The 18200-nt window shown below is 27.1% G+C and overlaps 2 protein-coding genes across 2 annotated transcripts; both read left to right on the forward strand.

The window, feature by feature from the left end:
• Window positions 1-48: 48 nt before the first annotated feature.
• Window positions 49-4336, forward strand: LOC112680518 (acid phosphatase type 7; the record flags this gene model as incomplete). The annotated part of the gene is given in 9 exon segments (XM_025550621.1): window positions 49-500; window positions 2401-2595; window positions 2658-2866; window positions 3040-3137; window positions 3210-3387; window positions 3476-3618; window positions 3681-3852; window positions 3913-4050; window positions 4193-4336. Coding segments are annotated over 9 exon segments (1317 nt in total). The 3' UTR covers window positions 4268-4336.
• A 5034-nt stretch (window positions 4337-9370) lies between these two features.
• On the forward strand, window positions 9371-10959 carry LOC112680512 (protein ZBED8-like). Its single transcript, XM_025550611.1, has 3 exons — window positions 9371-9631; window positions 9704-10154; window positions 10319-10959. The coding sequence occupies exons 1-3, from the start codon at window positions 9371-9373 to the stop codon at window positions 10957-10959; spliced, it is 1353 nt and encodes a 450-aa protein (XP_025406396.1).
• Window positions 10960-18200: the final 7241 nt, after the last annotated feature.

Below are 18200 nucleotides of genomic sequence, written 5' to 3' on the forward strand. Positions count from 1 at the left end.
ATTATTATTATTATTATTATTATTATTATTATTATTATTATTATTATATTATTATTATTTTTATTATTTTTAAGATTAATGTCATCAATACATAATTAATGTAGATATCAGGTTGTGAATAATAAAAACAAGTAAATTTTGCAGCTCTAAATGCGCAATTAAATAAATGTGATCATTGTAACGTACATCGCTGATAAGTTGTTTGATTGCACAACGTAGTTAAGTGTCAACTGTTTACTTGATTTGATGGAAACAAAAAAAAAAAATAAATAAAATGTTCCTTGTCGATGAATCTTAACAGAATAGATTTGTCTGTTGTAATTGTAACCTGATATTGAAATATAGTTATTTTTTCGTGTGAAAATGAAATAGTGTTTGTTAAAATATTAAAATGGATACTGTTCAATGGCTGGCAATTACTCTAACATTAACTTTTGGGATTTGTGATGCTGATCCACTAGCTAGATATCAACCAGAACAAATCCACTTGTCACTAGGTGGTAAGTTGAAAGTTTTAAACGTGTTTTGTACGAAAATAAAATTATACATCCTGGGACTAATGCTGAAATAATATAAAAAAATATATAATCATCGTAGACAATGTTGTATTATCTACTTCAGTGGTCCTCAACCTATACACCGTAGTGCCCTATGGGTACCACAAGCTCATTTCAGGTAAACAACAACTCGTACAAAAATCAAACAATTTTTGGCTGAGTTTGAAAAATAATTTGAAGATTTGAGTCAAAAATAATACTCCTACCATTTGCTATCACTTATTTATGTAAGGCTGAGTTTTCTCCTATATAGGCCTATACAGCTAATAAAACCAAATATCGAACCGCCCTAATGTAGAACCAGTTGTCAATAATTAAACGAGACATTGCCAACTTTTCAAAAATAGTAAACCATTAAATTTTCATTAATTTTTAGTTTTTCAAATTCATTTTTACTTTTAAAGCAGTTTATCTGTCTTGTAATATCTGTCTTTTTCTTTTTGTTATTTGTTTATAATATTTTCAATATATTTTGAAATTGGTTATTAAAGAGAACTACCTACCTAGTGTTCATTTTTATCATGTTCCTTGTGGTCTCCAAAGAAGGGCATCATATATAAATTTTGATCAAAAAAAGGACACTCCCAGCAAAAAGGTTGAGAACTAATAATCTACTTTATTTATTAAGAAAATGTCAGATTACATGCCTCATATTACACCTCCAACTATATTTTCTATTCTACTTATTGTTTAGGAATATTCCTGTTAGTTTTTCTTTTAATAAAATAAATGAAATTGAAGTTCATAATCTTAGTAATATATTAATAAAAATATATTATATTTGTAATAAGAATAACATAATTTAATTAAATAACTCTTGCTCATTTTTACATGAAACTAGTTTTAAAATAATACTATTTAAATACTACCTTAGTAATAAGTCATAATATAAAATTATCACAAGTAATAACTAATTTGTATGGTCTTTATGAATAAATTTATAATGTATATAAAATATGCAACCTATTTACTGGAATTTCAATATATTTATACATAGGTATATTAAATAATAATATTGTGATAATTATAAATCAAGCTCTATTATAGAGAAGTTCTTGTATTCTTTATATATGTATTTAGGTAAACCGTAGATTTAATTAGTGATTTATTTTTAGTTCAAATGTATGGGTAAATAGTCAATAAGATTTTACGCGAAACAATTGATATAGCTTAATCTTCTGTAAAATAATAACATTGTCTATCTTGTGAATATTATGCGTGCTTCTATCCGTTGTTTATTTCAGACCTTCTATTCTGGGGGTATTGTAATCTTTGAAGGAGTATGTGGTATATAATATATATAAATATTTAATAAACAAATATATTTTTTCAGGCGGGAGTTTAAATTTTTCTTTGAGGGTAATATCCTTCCTTAAGAATTAGAGTAAAACGCTAACTCTTAAGCATTGTATATCAAGCTGACTTCCTCTTAATGTAAAATTTTTAATTAAAATGAACTAACATATAAAATGTGTAATATAAATAAAGTATTTTTTTATATTAAATAAATGTTCGTTTGTTAAATTCCAAATTTATCATTTACTGTTGTTTATACCCAAAATGATAAATAAACTCAAAATGGTTTTAAAACCATTTTTTTCAAAGCTTTACATACATCTAAATAAAAGTATAAAATATCTTTTTCAAATTGTTTGTTATAATAATTGTATCAAACCAAATGAGAATGAAAAAAAAAAAATTAATTAAAACTGATTAGCGACTGTTGATATTTCAAATCATTTTATTGGTAAAATAAATTTGTTTTTTTTTTATTTTTAGTTAAAAAAAAAGTGACTTGTTTAATAAACTTTTAAATGCGACGTTGTTTTTTATTATTTACTAGAATCTGAAACTGAAATAGTTGTTACATGGTCTACATGGAATAAGACTGATGAATCAATTGTTAAGTATGGTATTAATGGGCCAATTATCAAGGCATCTGGTACTTCCACATTGTTTGTAGATGGTGGTGAACTTCAGCGTTCTCAATACATCCATCGCGTTAGTCTTAGTGGATTGCAGCCTTCCAGCAAATATGGTAATTATTATTGTAAGTAAAATATTTTCAATTAATTCTAATTTTGTTTTGTTTCCATTTAGTTTATTACTGTGGAAGTAATAAAGGCTGGTCTCCTCAATTTTGGTTTAATACTGTTCCTAGTGATAAAAATTGGTCACCTAGCCTAGCCTTTTTTGGTGATATGGGCAATGTAAATGCCCAATCCCTCCCTAGATTACAAGAAGAAACAGAAAGGGGACTTTATGATATGATACTTCATATTGGTGATTTTGCATATGACATGGATAGTGTAAGTATTGTAAATATTGGTTAAATTCTAACTTGAAAACATTTTGAACAAAAATGACAACAATTCATGTTTATAAATTACTTGAGTTATTGTTCTTTAATTCATTATTTTGTTAAAAATGTTATAAAAATATTTTTATTTATACATTTTAATAGCATTGAATTTAATTTCAGGATAATGCTAGAGTTGGTGATGAATTTATGCGTCAATTGGAACCTATCGCTTCATATGTACCTTATATGACTTGTCCTGGAAATCATGAACAAAAATAGTTAGTTAGAAACAAAATAATGATGTTTTATTTTTTAAAAATACTAATAAGTATTATTTTATTATTTTGTAGTAATTTCAGTAATTATAAAGCTCGTTTTAGTATGCCAGGTGACTATGAAAACATGATGTATAGTTTTAATTTAGGACCTGCACATTTCATTAGTATTTCTACAGAGTTTTACTACTTTCTTTACTATGGAATCAAACCAGTTGTAATACAATATGAATGGCTTGTAAACGACTTAAAAGTAAAATTTTCTGCTTGGATTGTCATCATTACAAAGTTTAAAAATGATATAAAACAATATAATTATAAATTAATTAATTTTTTCTTAGGAAGCAAATAAACCTGAAAACCGAAAACAGAGACCTTGGATTATTGTGTACGGGCATAGACCTATGTATTGTTCTGATGATGATAAAGATGATTGTACGTATCATGAAACGATTACTAGGGTTGGTCTTCCTGTATTACATTGGTATGCTAATCACTTATTATCATTACATCAAAAAAATATTTTATATTTTATACATTTTACAGGTTTGGATTAGAAAATTTATTTTATGATAATGGAGTTGACTTGTGCCTTTGGGGACATGAACATACATATGAAAGAATGTGGCCTGTATATGACCACACTGTTTATAATGGATCTTATTTAGAACCATATACAAATCCTGGAGCTCCTGTTCATATCACATCTGGTTCAGCTGTCAGTTGTAAATTGTTATTTTATGTTTGTTTTTATTAAAATAATGTTTATTATATTTAGGGCTGTAAAGAAAGAACTGACAATTTTATTCCCAATCCCCCAGAGTGGTCAGCAATTAGAAATAGTGATTATGGTTATGGTCGTATGAAGATCTATAACAGCTCTCACTTGTATATTGAACAAGTGTCTGATGATTTGGTAAGTTTGTTAAAATTTTTTTTAAAAAAAGAAATTATTTTTCTATAAATTATAAAAATACATAATTGGTGATTTTTACTATGATTATTTGAATACATAATCTAACTAATATATATATATATATATATATATTTTTTTTTAGGATGGTGAAGTCATAGATCACATATGGCTCATCAAGTATCATCATAAGCCATATGGTAAACGAACATCAAAATAATCATCAAAACCTTGAATTTTAATTAGTTAACCTTCTTTAGACTAAATACTTATATTACGATTTTAAGACTTAAATTAAAAAAGTTGTATGCCAATATTGACTATTTATATAGTTTATAAAATTATTTACATTTTAAAATAAATAATCTTTAATTACTATTAAATAGTTTAAATTGTATCAAAAGTTAATATAATGGTAAAAATTTTATTTTATTCTCTAGTCTTTATTTTTATTTGTGATATTTATATATTATAAATTAGTATAAGCTGAATGAAAAATTTTAAATTTATTTGATTATGCAAAACATTATTTTTTTACCCTTCAAAAGAATCAAATCAGTTTTAGTATGTAACAATATGTGAGTAATCTATTAAACCACACACTGCATTCTTTAGCGTTGCCTGTGTTGTTTTATTTATGAATAATTTTGATATTTAAAGTTTTATTTCTTTACTAAACAATTGAAAAAAATTGTGAAAGTATAATGTTTTTCATTAAAAAAAAAAGCTGTTTTTTAAATTTTTTTAGTCGGCTCAAAATATTGTAAATTTTGTTAATATCTTCTATTAAAAACTGAAACTCTTTCAAAATAACTCCATTAATTATACATAAAGTTTATTCGTGGATTCTGTTGCATAAAATAATTTACCATTGTATTCTTATAAATTCTATTTTATGACAAGTAAATTATTTCAATTCATTATTAATCTCAAAAATGTAGTATATGGCTAAATTCTGTAACCAGGCATTGTTTTAATTTGTTTGTATTCTATCTAATCCCTAATCTTGTTTGATACATATCACCTCTAAGGGCTATTTTTATAGCATTGAATACACAAATTGATAGTTCATGAATAGCACAATAATTGTGATAGAATTATTCTTTAGCTATTTGAAAACAATACAGAAAATATCTGTAAATACACTGGCAGTAGCTGGGATTAAACATACTTGTATGCATTTATAATATACATATTATTTTAAAATTCTGTTTTATATAGTCAAAGTTTGAAGTCTTAAACCAGCACAAACAAAAGGTTCTGCACGCTCTCCTAAAATTTTTGTTTTGTATCTCCAAACAATACTGTACTGTCTAGAGTAATTCTCCCATATACGGTTAAATATATTAAAATTTTTGGGAGTACTAGTAGTTTCAATGTGTATAATTAATACTTACAATGCAAAATATTTTTTTGCTAGTGTAAAAAAATATCAAAAATAAAAATTTTATAGCAATAAATATAAAATTTAAATTAATATTACTAATTGCACCAAAAGACATACAATCATTTGTTGAAGTATACCTACCTAAATTTTTTTTTTTTAAATAATTTATATATTATGAAGAAAAAAATAACCTAAAAACATTTAAAAAAAAAAAAAAACTATTACTGTAAAACCAACACATTTTTCGCTATGTTCAAAATCAAAAGAAAAAATAATCACGACAATAGTTTTTAGAAAAAATAGACCTGGCGTTAGAAATTATACACCTATTAAAATGTTGGCTATTTTAAAAAAAAATAATAAAATAATAATTAATATTAATAATTTATAAACCACTAGGACTGGTTATGGAGATAAAATAAATTGGAAAAAAATTCATTGTAAACATAGTTTGCATATTTTTGTCCTCGATTTCCGATTTATGGACCATAAGTACCCGTATTAGTTACTCGTGAAACTTCTCTTGGGCCATTTCAATCGTGCCAAAAAGTATTTTTAGATTGAGAAAAATCATCGTAATGTTTACTGTGAAACTAATAGCTTCGTCGTTCCATACTGTTGAGAATTTAAAAGGGCAGGAAGAGTATGGCATACCGCCATGGCACGCCATATTATGTTTACATTCTATTCTGAAATCGCTGCATCAAATGTTACACAGTATTACGATGAACTTAATATCGCCAATATCGGAAAATAAGAATCGAAAAATACAATAATCGAATTTTAGATACAAAGACTCTCTATAAGTTAGTTGCAAATTTTACGATTGTACAATGTACAGTAATCCCTCATTATCCGGTGATTTTTTATCCGTGGTTTCAATTAGTGATGGACGTAATCGAGATATACTACAATCGAGATACCTCGAATATGAAAATAATCAAGATATTTCGATTATCAAAATAATAATTCGATTATATACCCGAGAGATTATTTCGAGTGATATCTCGTTTTTTTTAAAAACAATCAATTCTTGATCTCGAGATGTGTATCGAATGAAAAAATATTTCGAATGATTTTCATGGAACACAGGAGTGAGGGAGGAATATTATTTTTTTAATCTTCATAATTGAGTAAGTAAATACTAGTTGTTCACTTTCAGTCTTTGTATTTACGACTCGTGCTACTCGTAGGACTGGTTGTTAGACAAATATTGATGGGTATACGGTTATTCTTAGTTATTTAAATTTTGAAGTTTTACATAAATATATAGCTATACTTTTTGAATAACTCAACTACAGAACAACAAAAATTTCTAAGAACGTTTATAAATAAAATTATATTTATATATTATATTTCAATGGGACATTTCGAATGATTATTTCGGGACATCTCGTTATTATAAAAATGTCTCGATTACTAATATTTCAATTATTGAAATCATTCGATTATGCCCATCACTAGTTTCGATTATCCGCGATTGAGTCCACGATAAAATTATATTAATACAATAATGTTTTATCGTTAATAGATTTATAGTTCTATAGATAATACAACTATGCAAGTACTTTTGTACTTACTATAGATAAATACCACACATAAAGTCTCGATTACATAGAGCGATTTTACACGCTGTGTGTCGGCGATTAAAGTCGCGCGCGTGTGAGCGTGTAGCTACTTGTCCGATTACATTGAGCGATTAAATTCGCTCTTTCGCTAGTCGCGTACACGCATTCATGTGATATACATGTAACAAGAAGTTGTCATTGATATAGATAATTCATTCGTTTTCGTTTATATTTTAAATTGTATTATTTATTAATTATTTATTATTATTTATTTAACTGGTCCCCGTTCATCCTTAGAATACTTCGGTAGGCTGCAGAATCTTCGTGTTTTAGTTCTTTTAATAATGTATTGGATGCACCATATTTCTCCGACCTTGAACTACAACTTCTGATCTATAATCTTTTCTTTTTATACTTTTTCTTTCCCAACTTCTATCGCAATGAATGAGAAATCACAATAACTCCCGCGCAAACTACAGCTTCCGACATTTTGACCAGTCACTAATCGGTGGCACACTAGCGATTACATTGAGCGATTTCACTCGCTGGAGTGTAAAAACGTCAGCGACTAGCGACTAAAGTAGTCCGGCCGTTAACTTTAATGCTCAGTGTAATCGAGGCTTAAGATATTTACAGACTATACATGTACGATTAATAATCGTCAATTATTGTTTAGTTTACGGTTGATATTTGTGCATGTACATACAGTACATACAGTTACTTCTAATAAATTAAGTGTAATTTAATTTAAATTTTCCATTTTTCCTAATACATATTATCCCAGTACAGTATGTGTACATATAAATAATTAATAGATTTGATAAATTAAAAATAATTAATTAAAAAATGATAAAAATATGTATTAATCTTATAGTGATTTTTAAAATTAAAAATATAAAACCTAATCTCCTTCTTTACATTGATTTATGGTTTCATTATATGCGGTTTCATTATCCGCACAACTTTTCTGGAACGCAACTTCCGCGGATAACGAGGGATTACGGAGATGACTAACATACCGTGACAGAATCTCAAATTTTGGCGCAATTATATAAAAACCACTCCATCGACCATCCTTACAAGAATAACGCGCCCTCTTTAAATTGTATTTCTGTGCACTGTATAATCATTGATTAAATATAAATATTTAATCAATGGTATAATATTGACCAACAGTTTTGTCATAAAATTATTAAGTATATATTATATTAAGTATAAAAGTATTATAAATACTATTCGGCAGTAGTTACTTTTAGATATACTACAAACAAAATGGGAAGTGGTTGGGACCCGGGAGTACCCACCACAATCATACATTTTTAGGGATGGCGCGATTGCATCAGACAAACATCCATCATCACGCTACTGTACACGTGAAATCGAAAACGGTAAAACGCGCATCATTAAAGGAAGAATGAATTATTATTTTACGAGCCCATACAGTTTTAATGTATTATTACTTAATGCAGCCTAATTATTTTTATGTGACAAGTAAAAACTAAGTAAAAGTTGGCATTGTTAATAAATTACTACCTACTACTTTTTTTAAAAATACTTTATTAGATCGATTTGTTAATTATATTATTTTGTCATAGTAATTAGAAAAACTACGCATAGCTATGTTGCAATTACCTATTCAATTTTTGATAAATTATATCAGTCCTCTAGTTTAGTTTTGGAACAGTGCGGAATTTTAATTTTATAACGAAATTAATTCTTATGGTTATCTTTTATTTCTTTTTATTAATTTAAATTTTACAATTTCTTCTATTTATTATGTTATTCTCCCAAATGTTTTTACACTTTAATACATAGGTTCCCAACCTATGGTCCGCGGACCACTGGTGGTCCGCGAGACATTGTGAGGTGGTCCGCGAGCCATACTTACAAAATGTAAAAATATTTTTATAAATAAATTTATTTATAAATTTATATTACGTAGTGAAACCCATGTTATTATTTCAACCGATAATTTAATATTTTTTTTACATTTTTACATTAAGATTAGATTATATCGGCACAATTTAACAGATTATGTTCAAAGTTGAATATAATATTGTTGGTTTTTGTTGTTAGTGTCTCCGTACTCGTATTCCGTAGTCGACGTTTGTGTTCTTTTTAATTTTTCGTGTGTTAGATTGTCGAAATATAGCTCCGAAAAGAAAGTATGACGATGGATACATAAAATTTGGATTTATCGTAATCGAAACTAACCGTGAAATTCGACCACAGTGTAATATGTGCCACCGTTCTCAGTTATGATGCGTTGAAACCCTCCAAGTTAGAACGGCATTTAAAAAGTGTCCATCCTAAATTTAGTGATCAACCACCAGAATTTTTCATTGGTAAATCAGAAAATTTAAAAAAAATGAAACTAGGAACAAGTGGTTCAAGATTTGAGGCAAACGAAAAAGTTCTATCTGCGTCATTTAAAATTTTACAATTAATCGCAAAATCAAAGAAATCACACACAATTGGTGAAAATTTATTAAAGCCTTGTTTACTAACTGCCGTAGAAGAAATTTTAGGTGCAGAAGCTAAAAAGAAAATTCAAGAAATTCCATTATCGAATAATACTGTGAAAGATCGTATTGATAAAATGTCTTTCGATATCGAAGAACAATTACTAGTAAAAATAAAAAATTCGCCTTTTTACGCATTGTAGTGTGATGAAAGTACTGATGTTTCACAATGTTGTCAGTTACTGGTTTTTGTTCGATTTTTGGACAACAACAATTTAATAAAAGAAGAGCTTTTATTGTTACAAGAATTGAGTACTACATCAAAAGGAAGTGATATACTGAAGATAATAAATGATTATTTTGAAAAGCACGACATTATGTGGGAAAAGTTAGCAGGTTTTTGTACGGATGGTGCTCCAGCTATGTTGGGATCACGCTCAGGCCTAGCAACGTTGGTGAAAGAAAAAAACCGTAAAGTATTGACAACACATTGTATTATTCATCGACAAGCATTAGTATCAAAAACATTACCTGAAGAACTCCAATATACTTTGAAACAGGCCATAAAGTTGGTAAACATCATCAAAACTAGTGCACTGAATACTCGCATTTTTAAAAAAATATGCTCGGACTTGGACTCTGAATATGAAACTTTACTTTTTCATACCGAAGTCCGATGGCTTTCGAAAGGTAACATGTTGGCACGTTTATTTTCACTAAAGGAGGAGGTGGCAATGTTTTTAACTGAGAAAAAAAATGATAATTTATTGAAATTTATTTATGATCATAAGTTTAAAATATACCTGGCTTATCTTGTCGATATCTTCGAACATTTAAACTTAATTTGCAATTAGAAGGTTCTGGAAATAATAAACTGGAAGGCTCTGCAAATATATCCATATTTGAAGATAAACTTCGAGCGTTTATGTGTAAAATTGATTTGTGGATAAGTAAAGTTGAGATGAATAATTATTCAGCGTTTCAAACACTGAAAAGCTTGGTTGATAACGAAAAATATGCTGACCTCGTAAATGAGGTACAGCAAAACGTTTTACAACATTTGAAAAAACTTAAAAATGAGTTTAATCGTTATTTTCCAGAATATAATGATTTGGAAACAAATGGTATACGAAGTATGATTCGAAACCCTTTTATCATTAAAATCAATGAGGTACCTGATAATAACCAGGAAGATTTGATAGAGTTACAAAACGATCGAAACTGTAAGGATACATTTGAATCTGGCATGAATATCGAAGAGTTTTGGTGTAAAAAAGCGATTACGTACCCTAAACTTCGAGAAATTGCATTAAGATATTTAGTCATGTTTTCGACAACTTATTTGTGCGAACAAGGATTTTCTGGACTACTCTACATTAAAAATAAACAGAGAAATCTGTTGGACCCCGCTAAAGACTTGCGTGTAGCTTTGAGCAGTATCAACCCAAGAATATCTTTGTTAGTGAACGAAATGCAAGCACAAAAATCGCATTAAATTGTTTTCATAATTTTTGTAATTTACCTTAAATAACTATAATAATGTAATGTAAATTTTTTTAGAATATTAGTTTGTATTAAATTTTTAATTATTTTTAACTTTAATAAAAAAAAATCAATTATAAGCATTATTAAAAGCCTCTTATAAAGAAATTATAAATTCTTGTTAATGAGCAAAAAAAAAAAGATCTTCCTAGTTTACGTAAAATTGAGGTGGTCCGCGGCCTATAAAATATTGTCGAAGTGGTCCGTGGTGGTAAAAAGGTTGGGAATTACTGCTTTAATATATTACAATATATTCTCATCTTATTTTTGATCTTCTGAGTGATATCTTTCCTATCTGGTTCTGTTTAGAAAATTTTTTAAACTAATCGACTTGGGTACAATATATCTTGGAAGTTATCATGGGCGTTCGCACGGGAAGGGATAAGGAGGATGAATCCCTCAATGGCCTTTTTTTTTTTAGGTAAGATAGATTTTCATGATAAACTAATAAGTGATATTTAATATTTTAATGAAAATTAAATAAATAAATACAGGTATTTTTTTGACAAGTTATCATTTTCTATGCGAATATGTAATTGGTATACAAATAACAGATTACTGACTACGGTTACAGATTAATATCCGTAATCTAATATTATGCTGATGTAAAGTATAAACAATAAATTAGTAGCAATATACCATCGATTATATAAATTATAACATATTTATGTTTATCAATTGTTTTTAGTGATTTGTATAGTGTATTGACGAATTACGACTAACGGACTGACTTGTGTTTTTTTTTTCCAAAAAAAAGCCAGTTTTTTTTTACAAGTAAGTAGTACTGATATAGAATAGTGTAGGTGAAGTAGACAAAAGTAAATTGTCTGAGCAGCCTGATATAAATTGGTGTATGTTATTTTTGTATAAAAAAGGGGTGTGGGGGCTTGTCTCCCACGGCTCACCTTTTAATAAATTTTCATATCTCCCGCCCCCACTAAAAAATACTGAGAACGCTTCTGAAAGTTATAGTAAATAAATAGTTACAGTTGGTCGAGTTTGCCCTAAACGTTGATATTGAATTTAGTCCGTGCTACTTTTATGTGTTTGAATTGAGTTATCAAATACTTACCTACCGGTGGCGACCTTGAACTTTGCAACGAAACGGATATTCGTCAACGATTTACTCATTAATAATAAATAATTGTATTAACAATAATGTTGCACAGTTTGGAATGATTTTTCAGCAACAACAAATCGAATCATTAATAGTTGTGAAAGTTTTCACTCAAAATTAAACTCATTTTTTTATTCGGGACGTCCAAATAAATAGTAAATTAAATAAAATAAACGTATTTTTAAAAACATTATCTTATAATACATAACTATTATTATTTAAAAAAAAATTATTATTAAAAACAATGTAAGCAATTACACACATTTTTGAGAGACTATACAGCCAACTTCCATGTGGTATTTCCTGGGTAACGCTAATAGACTGAAGGGACTCAACTCGAATAACCTAACAATATTGGTCGAACTCAACTCCGATAACCCAAAAATATTTGTGGAACTCAATTCAACGTCAGCTGCCCTAAATATCTAAACACGCTCTTATGAATGGTTATAATATTGTATTAAAATCTATCTATATGAATTAAAAATAAAAAAATTATATTTTAAGTCTTTAGCTATGTATAGTCTTAGAGATGTATACCAAATACCAATATATGCGTAGTAGTATTTTAGATTAGTAAATAGTGATTTATGTTCAGCTTTTAATTTCTCTAGTATAATAAATTACATAAATACAATTTACGTTCCATTTTGTATACACAAATAGGTTAAATTACATGTATAATATTATACTAGGTATCACTATATAATACTATCATCATTAATAGTGGCTCATTATTATAAATTTCTAAAAATTATTTTTGAATGAGTTATATATGAAATATGTATATTTATTCTTGTTGAAAGAAAATCATATATTATTTTTAAATGTAATTTTATATTTTTCGCGCAGTCTATTAATAATTACAATTCAGAAAGTAGTTTTAAATTTCTTCTTTTAGTATCTCAGTAGACTAATTATATTACTCATTAAACCTGCCTATGTCCTGTAAAATGTATTCATGTGTATTAATATTGTTTATATAATATCATAATTTAATTCGAAAATGTGAATACGTACATGGATAATTAAACAAACCTTTCAACTTCATTATAATGAAATACGTGATACAATTTAATTAAATACTAGTACACAACTATAATAATTATTATATAGTACGTACTAGTGATGGGAAAAATTCGGATTTGCCAAATTTAAAAAATCCAATATCCGGATTTTACTCTAAATTCGAATTCCGAATTTTGAAATACAGATTTTACTCTAAAATAGGATTTTAAATTTTAAAATCTGGATTTCATTCTAAATTTGAATTCAAATTTTAAAAAAAATTAATTAGTATTATTTTTTGTATGAATTATAATAAATTTTTTTAACTACACAAACCTATTTTTTTTTATTCAACTTATTTTTTAATTATAATAAATAATTCTACAATGTTAAATACAAAATTTTAATATTGAAATCTGTAAATATAAAAATTCGAAACCCGGATTTATTGGGTTTTGGGAGAATCCGGATTTAATTTCCATCTCAAGTACATAATATTTTATTCACTCGTATATATTTGTGTATCTAATTAAATATAACAATTTTGAAGTTCTAAGATATAATATAAAGTTATTTTTTGCGTAGGTGCTTATCGCATTTTGTCAAATGTACATCATATATATGTGTAGTTATATGCACCTATGTGTTTCTAAACGGAAAGAATCAAATTCTAAATAAATTATGACGTAAACTACATTACTATGAAAGTAGATACATCTAAATTCGATTTTATTCCTTGATAAAAATGTAAAATAACCTTTATTTCTACATATTTTTTTTATTAAAAAAATCCAAGTTTAGAATAAGAAGGAAAAGCCAATTGGGGTTTCAACTACGAAGTCTATAAAGTTCAAGTGCTCATTATGGAAGTCTACAATATAATGTCTGTGGTTTATTATTAAATAAATATTATAATTTATTCAATTAATGTTTTTTATTGTGGTTGAATGGAACATTCGAATAATATATTATGTTTTTAAAAATATTTTTTTAATCAAGTTATCGGTCAATTGGGGGATAATAAATATTTCTGTACATCATCTAATAATATAATATAATCAAATAATAATCGAGATTTTTTAAAAAAAAATAAAAATTGTAATTTTCGGAAATTTCATTACCATTTTTGGTGAAAATAAAGTTTCATCTATATTTAGTTTTTAAAAAATGTTTGTTACGTTAAATTTATTTTTTTCATTTTTCAATTATATAAATGAAATTATATGAAGCTCGCATCACAAGAATTCAAGATTAGACAAATTTTTAGTATTTTATTTAGAGTTATAGGAAGTCCATGATTATATAAAATATTTTGGACATATAATTAATATATTTTTGATTACTTAAAGGGCACTTGCATTTGAGATTTAACCGTTGAGCTTGTGAGCTTTTAATATGGATATGAATATATTATACACAATAGCTATGACTTTAGATAAAATTGATATTGTAAGAGAAAAAATCTGAATTAATGTGGAATATTCTGGTACCTGAATAAATAATATAAATAATAATATTAATAATTGTTAAATTGTATTAATAATAACGATTGTGCACACAACAAAATTATGTAAAATATTTAGCCATATTAGGTAAAATATATTATTTTGACTAGATAACCTGTAAAGTGTGAATGTATTTTGATTGTTAATACATTGTGTCATTATTACATCATAATAAAGGCAATCACGTGTAAAAGGTATGTAATCAAAGTACAACCAAAAATAAATATTATTTTCTTTAATAGTATCTCAATTGAATAAATTCAGGTGGTTAGAAGAACACACTAATGTGTTATAGAACAATTTTTAAATTTAATGAATTCGTTGTAAATATTGGTGTCATAGATTATTGGTTTATTGATATTTGGTCGTAGTTAATATTAATTATTATAATATTATAATATAATATGCTTTATGATGTTTCAAGATTATAACTTTTATACGTATTAAATAATGATTATTTACTAGTTGTAATTATTGTCATATTGATTATATCAAATTATAGTAGGTATATCTTACTGTATTTAGTTTTATATTCAAATCCCGATACCAAACAACAAAACATATTTTTAGATTTACAAATATGGATCAAATTAGAAGAGAATAAATCCACATTAATCCAATTGGCATCGGGATACTCAATATTTACTGAATGATTTTATACTTCTCGAGAGTTATAGGGTATTATAAATTTAACCTTCAAGTTATAGTTATTATTTAACTCTAAAAACTTTTTGAATTTACTCTAATTTATTCTCGACGTTCTCACTGTTTATAATTCGTTAGTTGTGTTTACACATCAAGTTTTCTTCCCATTCGAGTTTTATATTATCACAGCATCTAAATATTACATTTGTTTCATAAGTATAAGTAATAAGATTGAGTTTTCATTTTAAAAATTCAGTCTAACGTGTAATTAGTATTTGTTACACACAATGAATTATTTTAAATTCAAAACCCATTATTGTTCAACTTTTATATTATTTATTAATAATATTCCAAGACATTTTACAAAATGAGATTTATGTTAATATTTAAAAATTTAAATGATTCAAAAATACGAATAACATCTAGATATATTACTTGAGACGTTCGTATGAAATTATTTGCAGGTATCCGGAAATGGGTTAGTTGAAAATATGATTAAAGAAATTAATATGTTTCTTGAAGCGTTACGTCGATATTGTCGAAATAACATAATATAGTACCTATACATATATATATATATATATATATTAATAAGAACGTGATATCTTACTTCTCTGGCATTAATGCTATTTTAAATGCTTCGATTTTTCGGAATGCTGAATTTGACTTTTTTTTTATATATTTATGATTATATATTAATTTAATACAATACATATAAATTACAGCCTATATAATAATTCCTCTATGTAGTGAGGGTAAATATTAAATTATGTTTCGTGAGTCTAGATCGGAGCAAAAACAAGTTTGAATATAAGATAACAGAGAAAAATAAACATTTTGCCTATATCATATACTTAAGTTTAAATATGTCTGTATTAATTTTACACTTACATATAATTTTTATACATTATGTTAAAATATTTATATTTATTTAAATTATGTATAATATAAAGTAATAAAATATTTAACTAGGTTGAATAAATTTATTTCGTCAAATTGGTGTTTCGTTTTCGTGTTTGTTGCACACAGTTATAATAACTGCATTCAATTTTTTTTTTATTAGAAAATACCGTTTATCACATTATAGTATTATTCTTTTTCAGTTATAACTTTATATAAAACAGTGTTTGAAAAATTAAGAACTATAGAATTTCCAGTGATGCAACTTATTTAAATACCGATAGAAGGTATTCGTAATGTATATTAAACTTTATAAACCCATCGCATGTTGAGAGAGCCGTGATCGGTCTGTGGGTAAAATATCTTACCCGAATTAATTCCTACATATTTGCTACTACTAAGTGTATTTTACACTAATATACAATATCACACATAAGTCATGACCAGGGCTAGGATTTGTATGTAATAGCATGTTTTTTTTGCGACTTCTAATGGTTGATTTTGTCAGTAATGCCCACGAATCACCTCAAGATGAGATAAATGGTGGTGTTTGTATTTTGCATGTTTTTGCATATTTTGGGTAAAATGCATATTTATTTATTTATTTATTTATTTATTTATTTATATATATATGAACGGACTAGGAGCTCAAAAGTACAACACAATTTATAATAATAAATACGAAAAATATAACAATAAAGTAAGCAACGCCAAACAATCTAATAGACGATGGCAATTATATAAAAAATAAAGATAAAACAAAAGTAAACCAAAGGTAAAAATAATTATAACATATTGAAGTCCTATTAATAAGTTTTTTACAAGAAGTATAGGTGCTTGTTACAAATGTGCATCATACGATGAATGGAATTATTCCTACCGTAGTTGGTGCTATGAAAGAGAATAACAAAGGGAGAATTAGACCTAGTTATGTGAGAGGGAACTTTAAAATGTATTAGAGAAAGGAGAAAGAAAGCATCCACACGTCCGTCAATCAGTTTATGCAAAAACACCAAATTAGCTGCAACACTTCTATCAGTTAGGGACAAGAGTCCAAGTTTGTTCATGACAGGTCTATAATCATGCGATGGATGTGGAATATGCAAAATAAATGACGCCGAAAAACAAAAACACCGCTGGACTCTCTCAATATAAGAAGATTTAGCAACTGTAAAAGGGTTCTAAAAGAATAGAAGAATATTCAAGAAGAGGGTGAACCAGAGAGCAATATAGAGCTTTGAGAGAACTAATGAGTTTAAAATCTTTTGACGTGCCATATGTTAAAGCCGAACATCTTTAATGCACGACAGCATACGGCCTCTATATGGTAATGAAAATTAAAATTTGGACAAAAAAGAATACTCAAGTCTTTCTTTCTAGTAACAATATTAATGCTTGACCCATTCACCATGTACGTGTAGTTAATAATATTTCTATCCCGGGCAAAATAGATTGAAATTTTCCTACATTGAAGCTTAGTCCCATAGAATTGAACCACAAAATAAGAACATTGTGCTCATTCTGTAGGATAACACAATCAGTTACAGACTCAATTGCTCTGAAGATTTTCAAATCGTCAACAAACATAAGGAACCTAGAATCAAGGATAACTAATTTTAGACCGATGACCAATAAAAAAAAACAATAACGGGGATAAGTGCCCCCCTTGAAGAACACCTGAAGGTACACAGATTGTTTCAGATTTACATCCCAAGACTTTGACATATTGGACCCTATCAGATAAATAAGATTTGAACCAAGATAGAATGGGCTCACCAAATCCAGCTGTATGTAGAAATTCAATTAGTATTTTATGGTCTACACGATTAAACGCTTTGGAGAAATCTGTGAAAATAACATCCACCTGAATTCGGTTTTCAAAGGCCTCCAATATAAAATTATGAAAAACTATCAGATTCGTAGTAGTAGAACGGCTAAGCCTAAAATCATATTGTTTATTAACTAAGATAGAATTTACCGATGGCTGAATACACTTCAGAGCAAGCTGCTCAAAGATTT

Source organism: Sipha flava, unplaced genomic scaffold, assembly GCF_003268045.1.
Source record: "Sipha flava isolate LNK unplaced genomic scaffold, YSA_version1 177_pilon_pilon, whole genome shotgun sequence".
Lineage (NCBI taxonomy): Eukaryota > Metazoa > Arthropoda > Insecta > Hemiptera > Aphididae > Sipha > Sipha flava.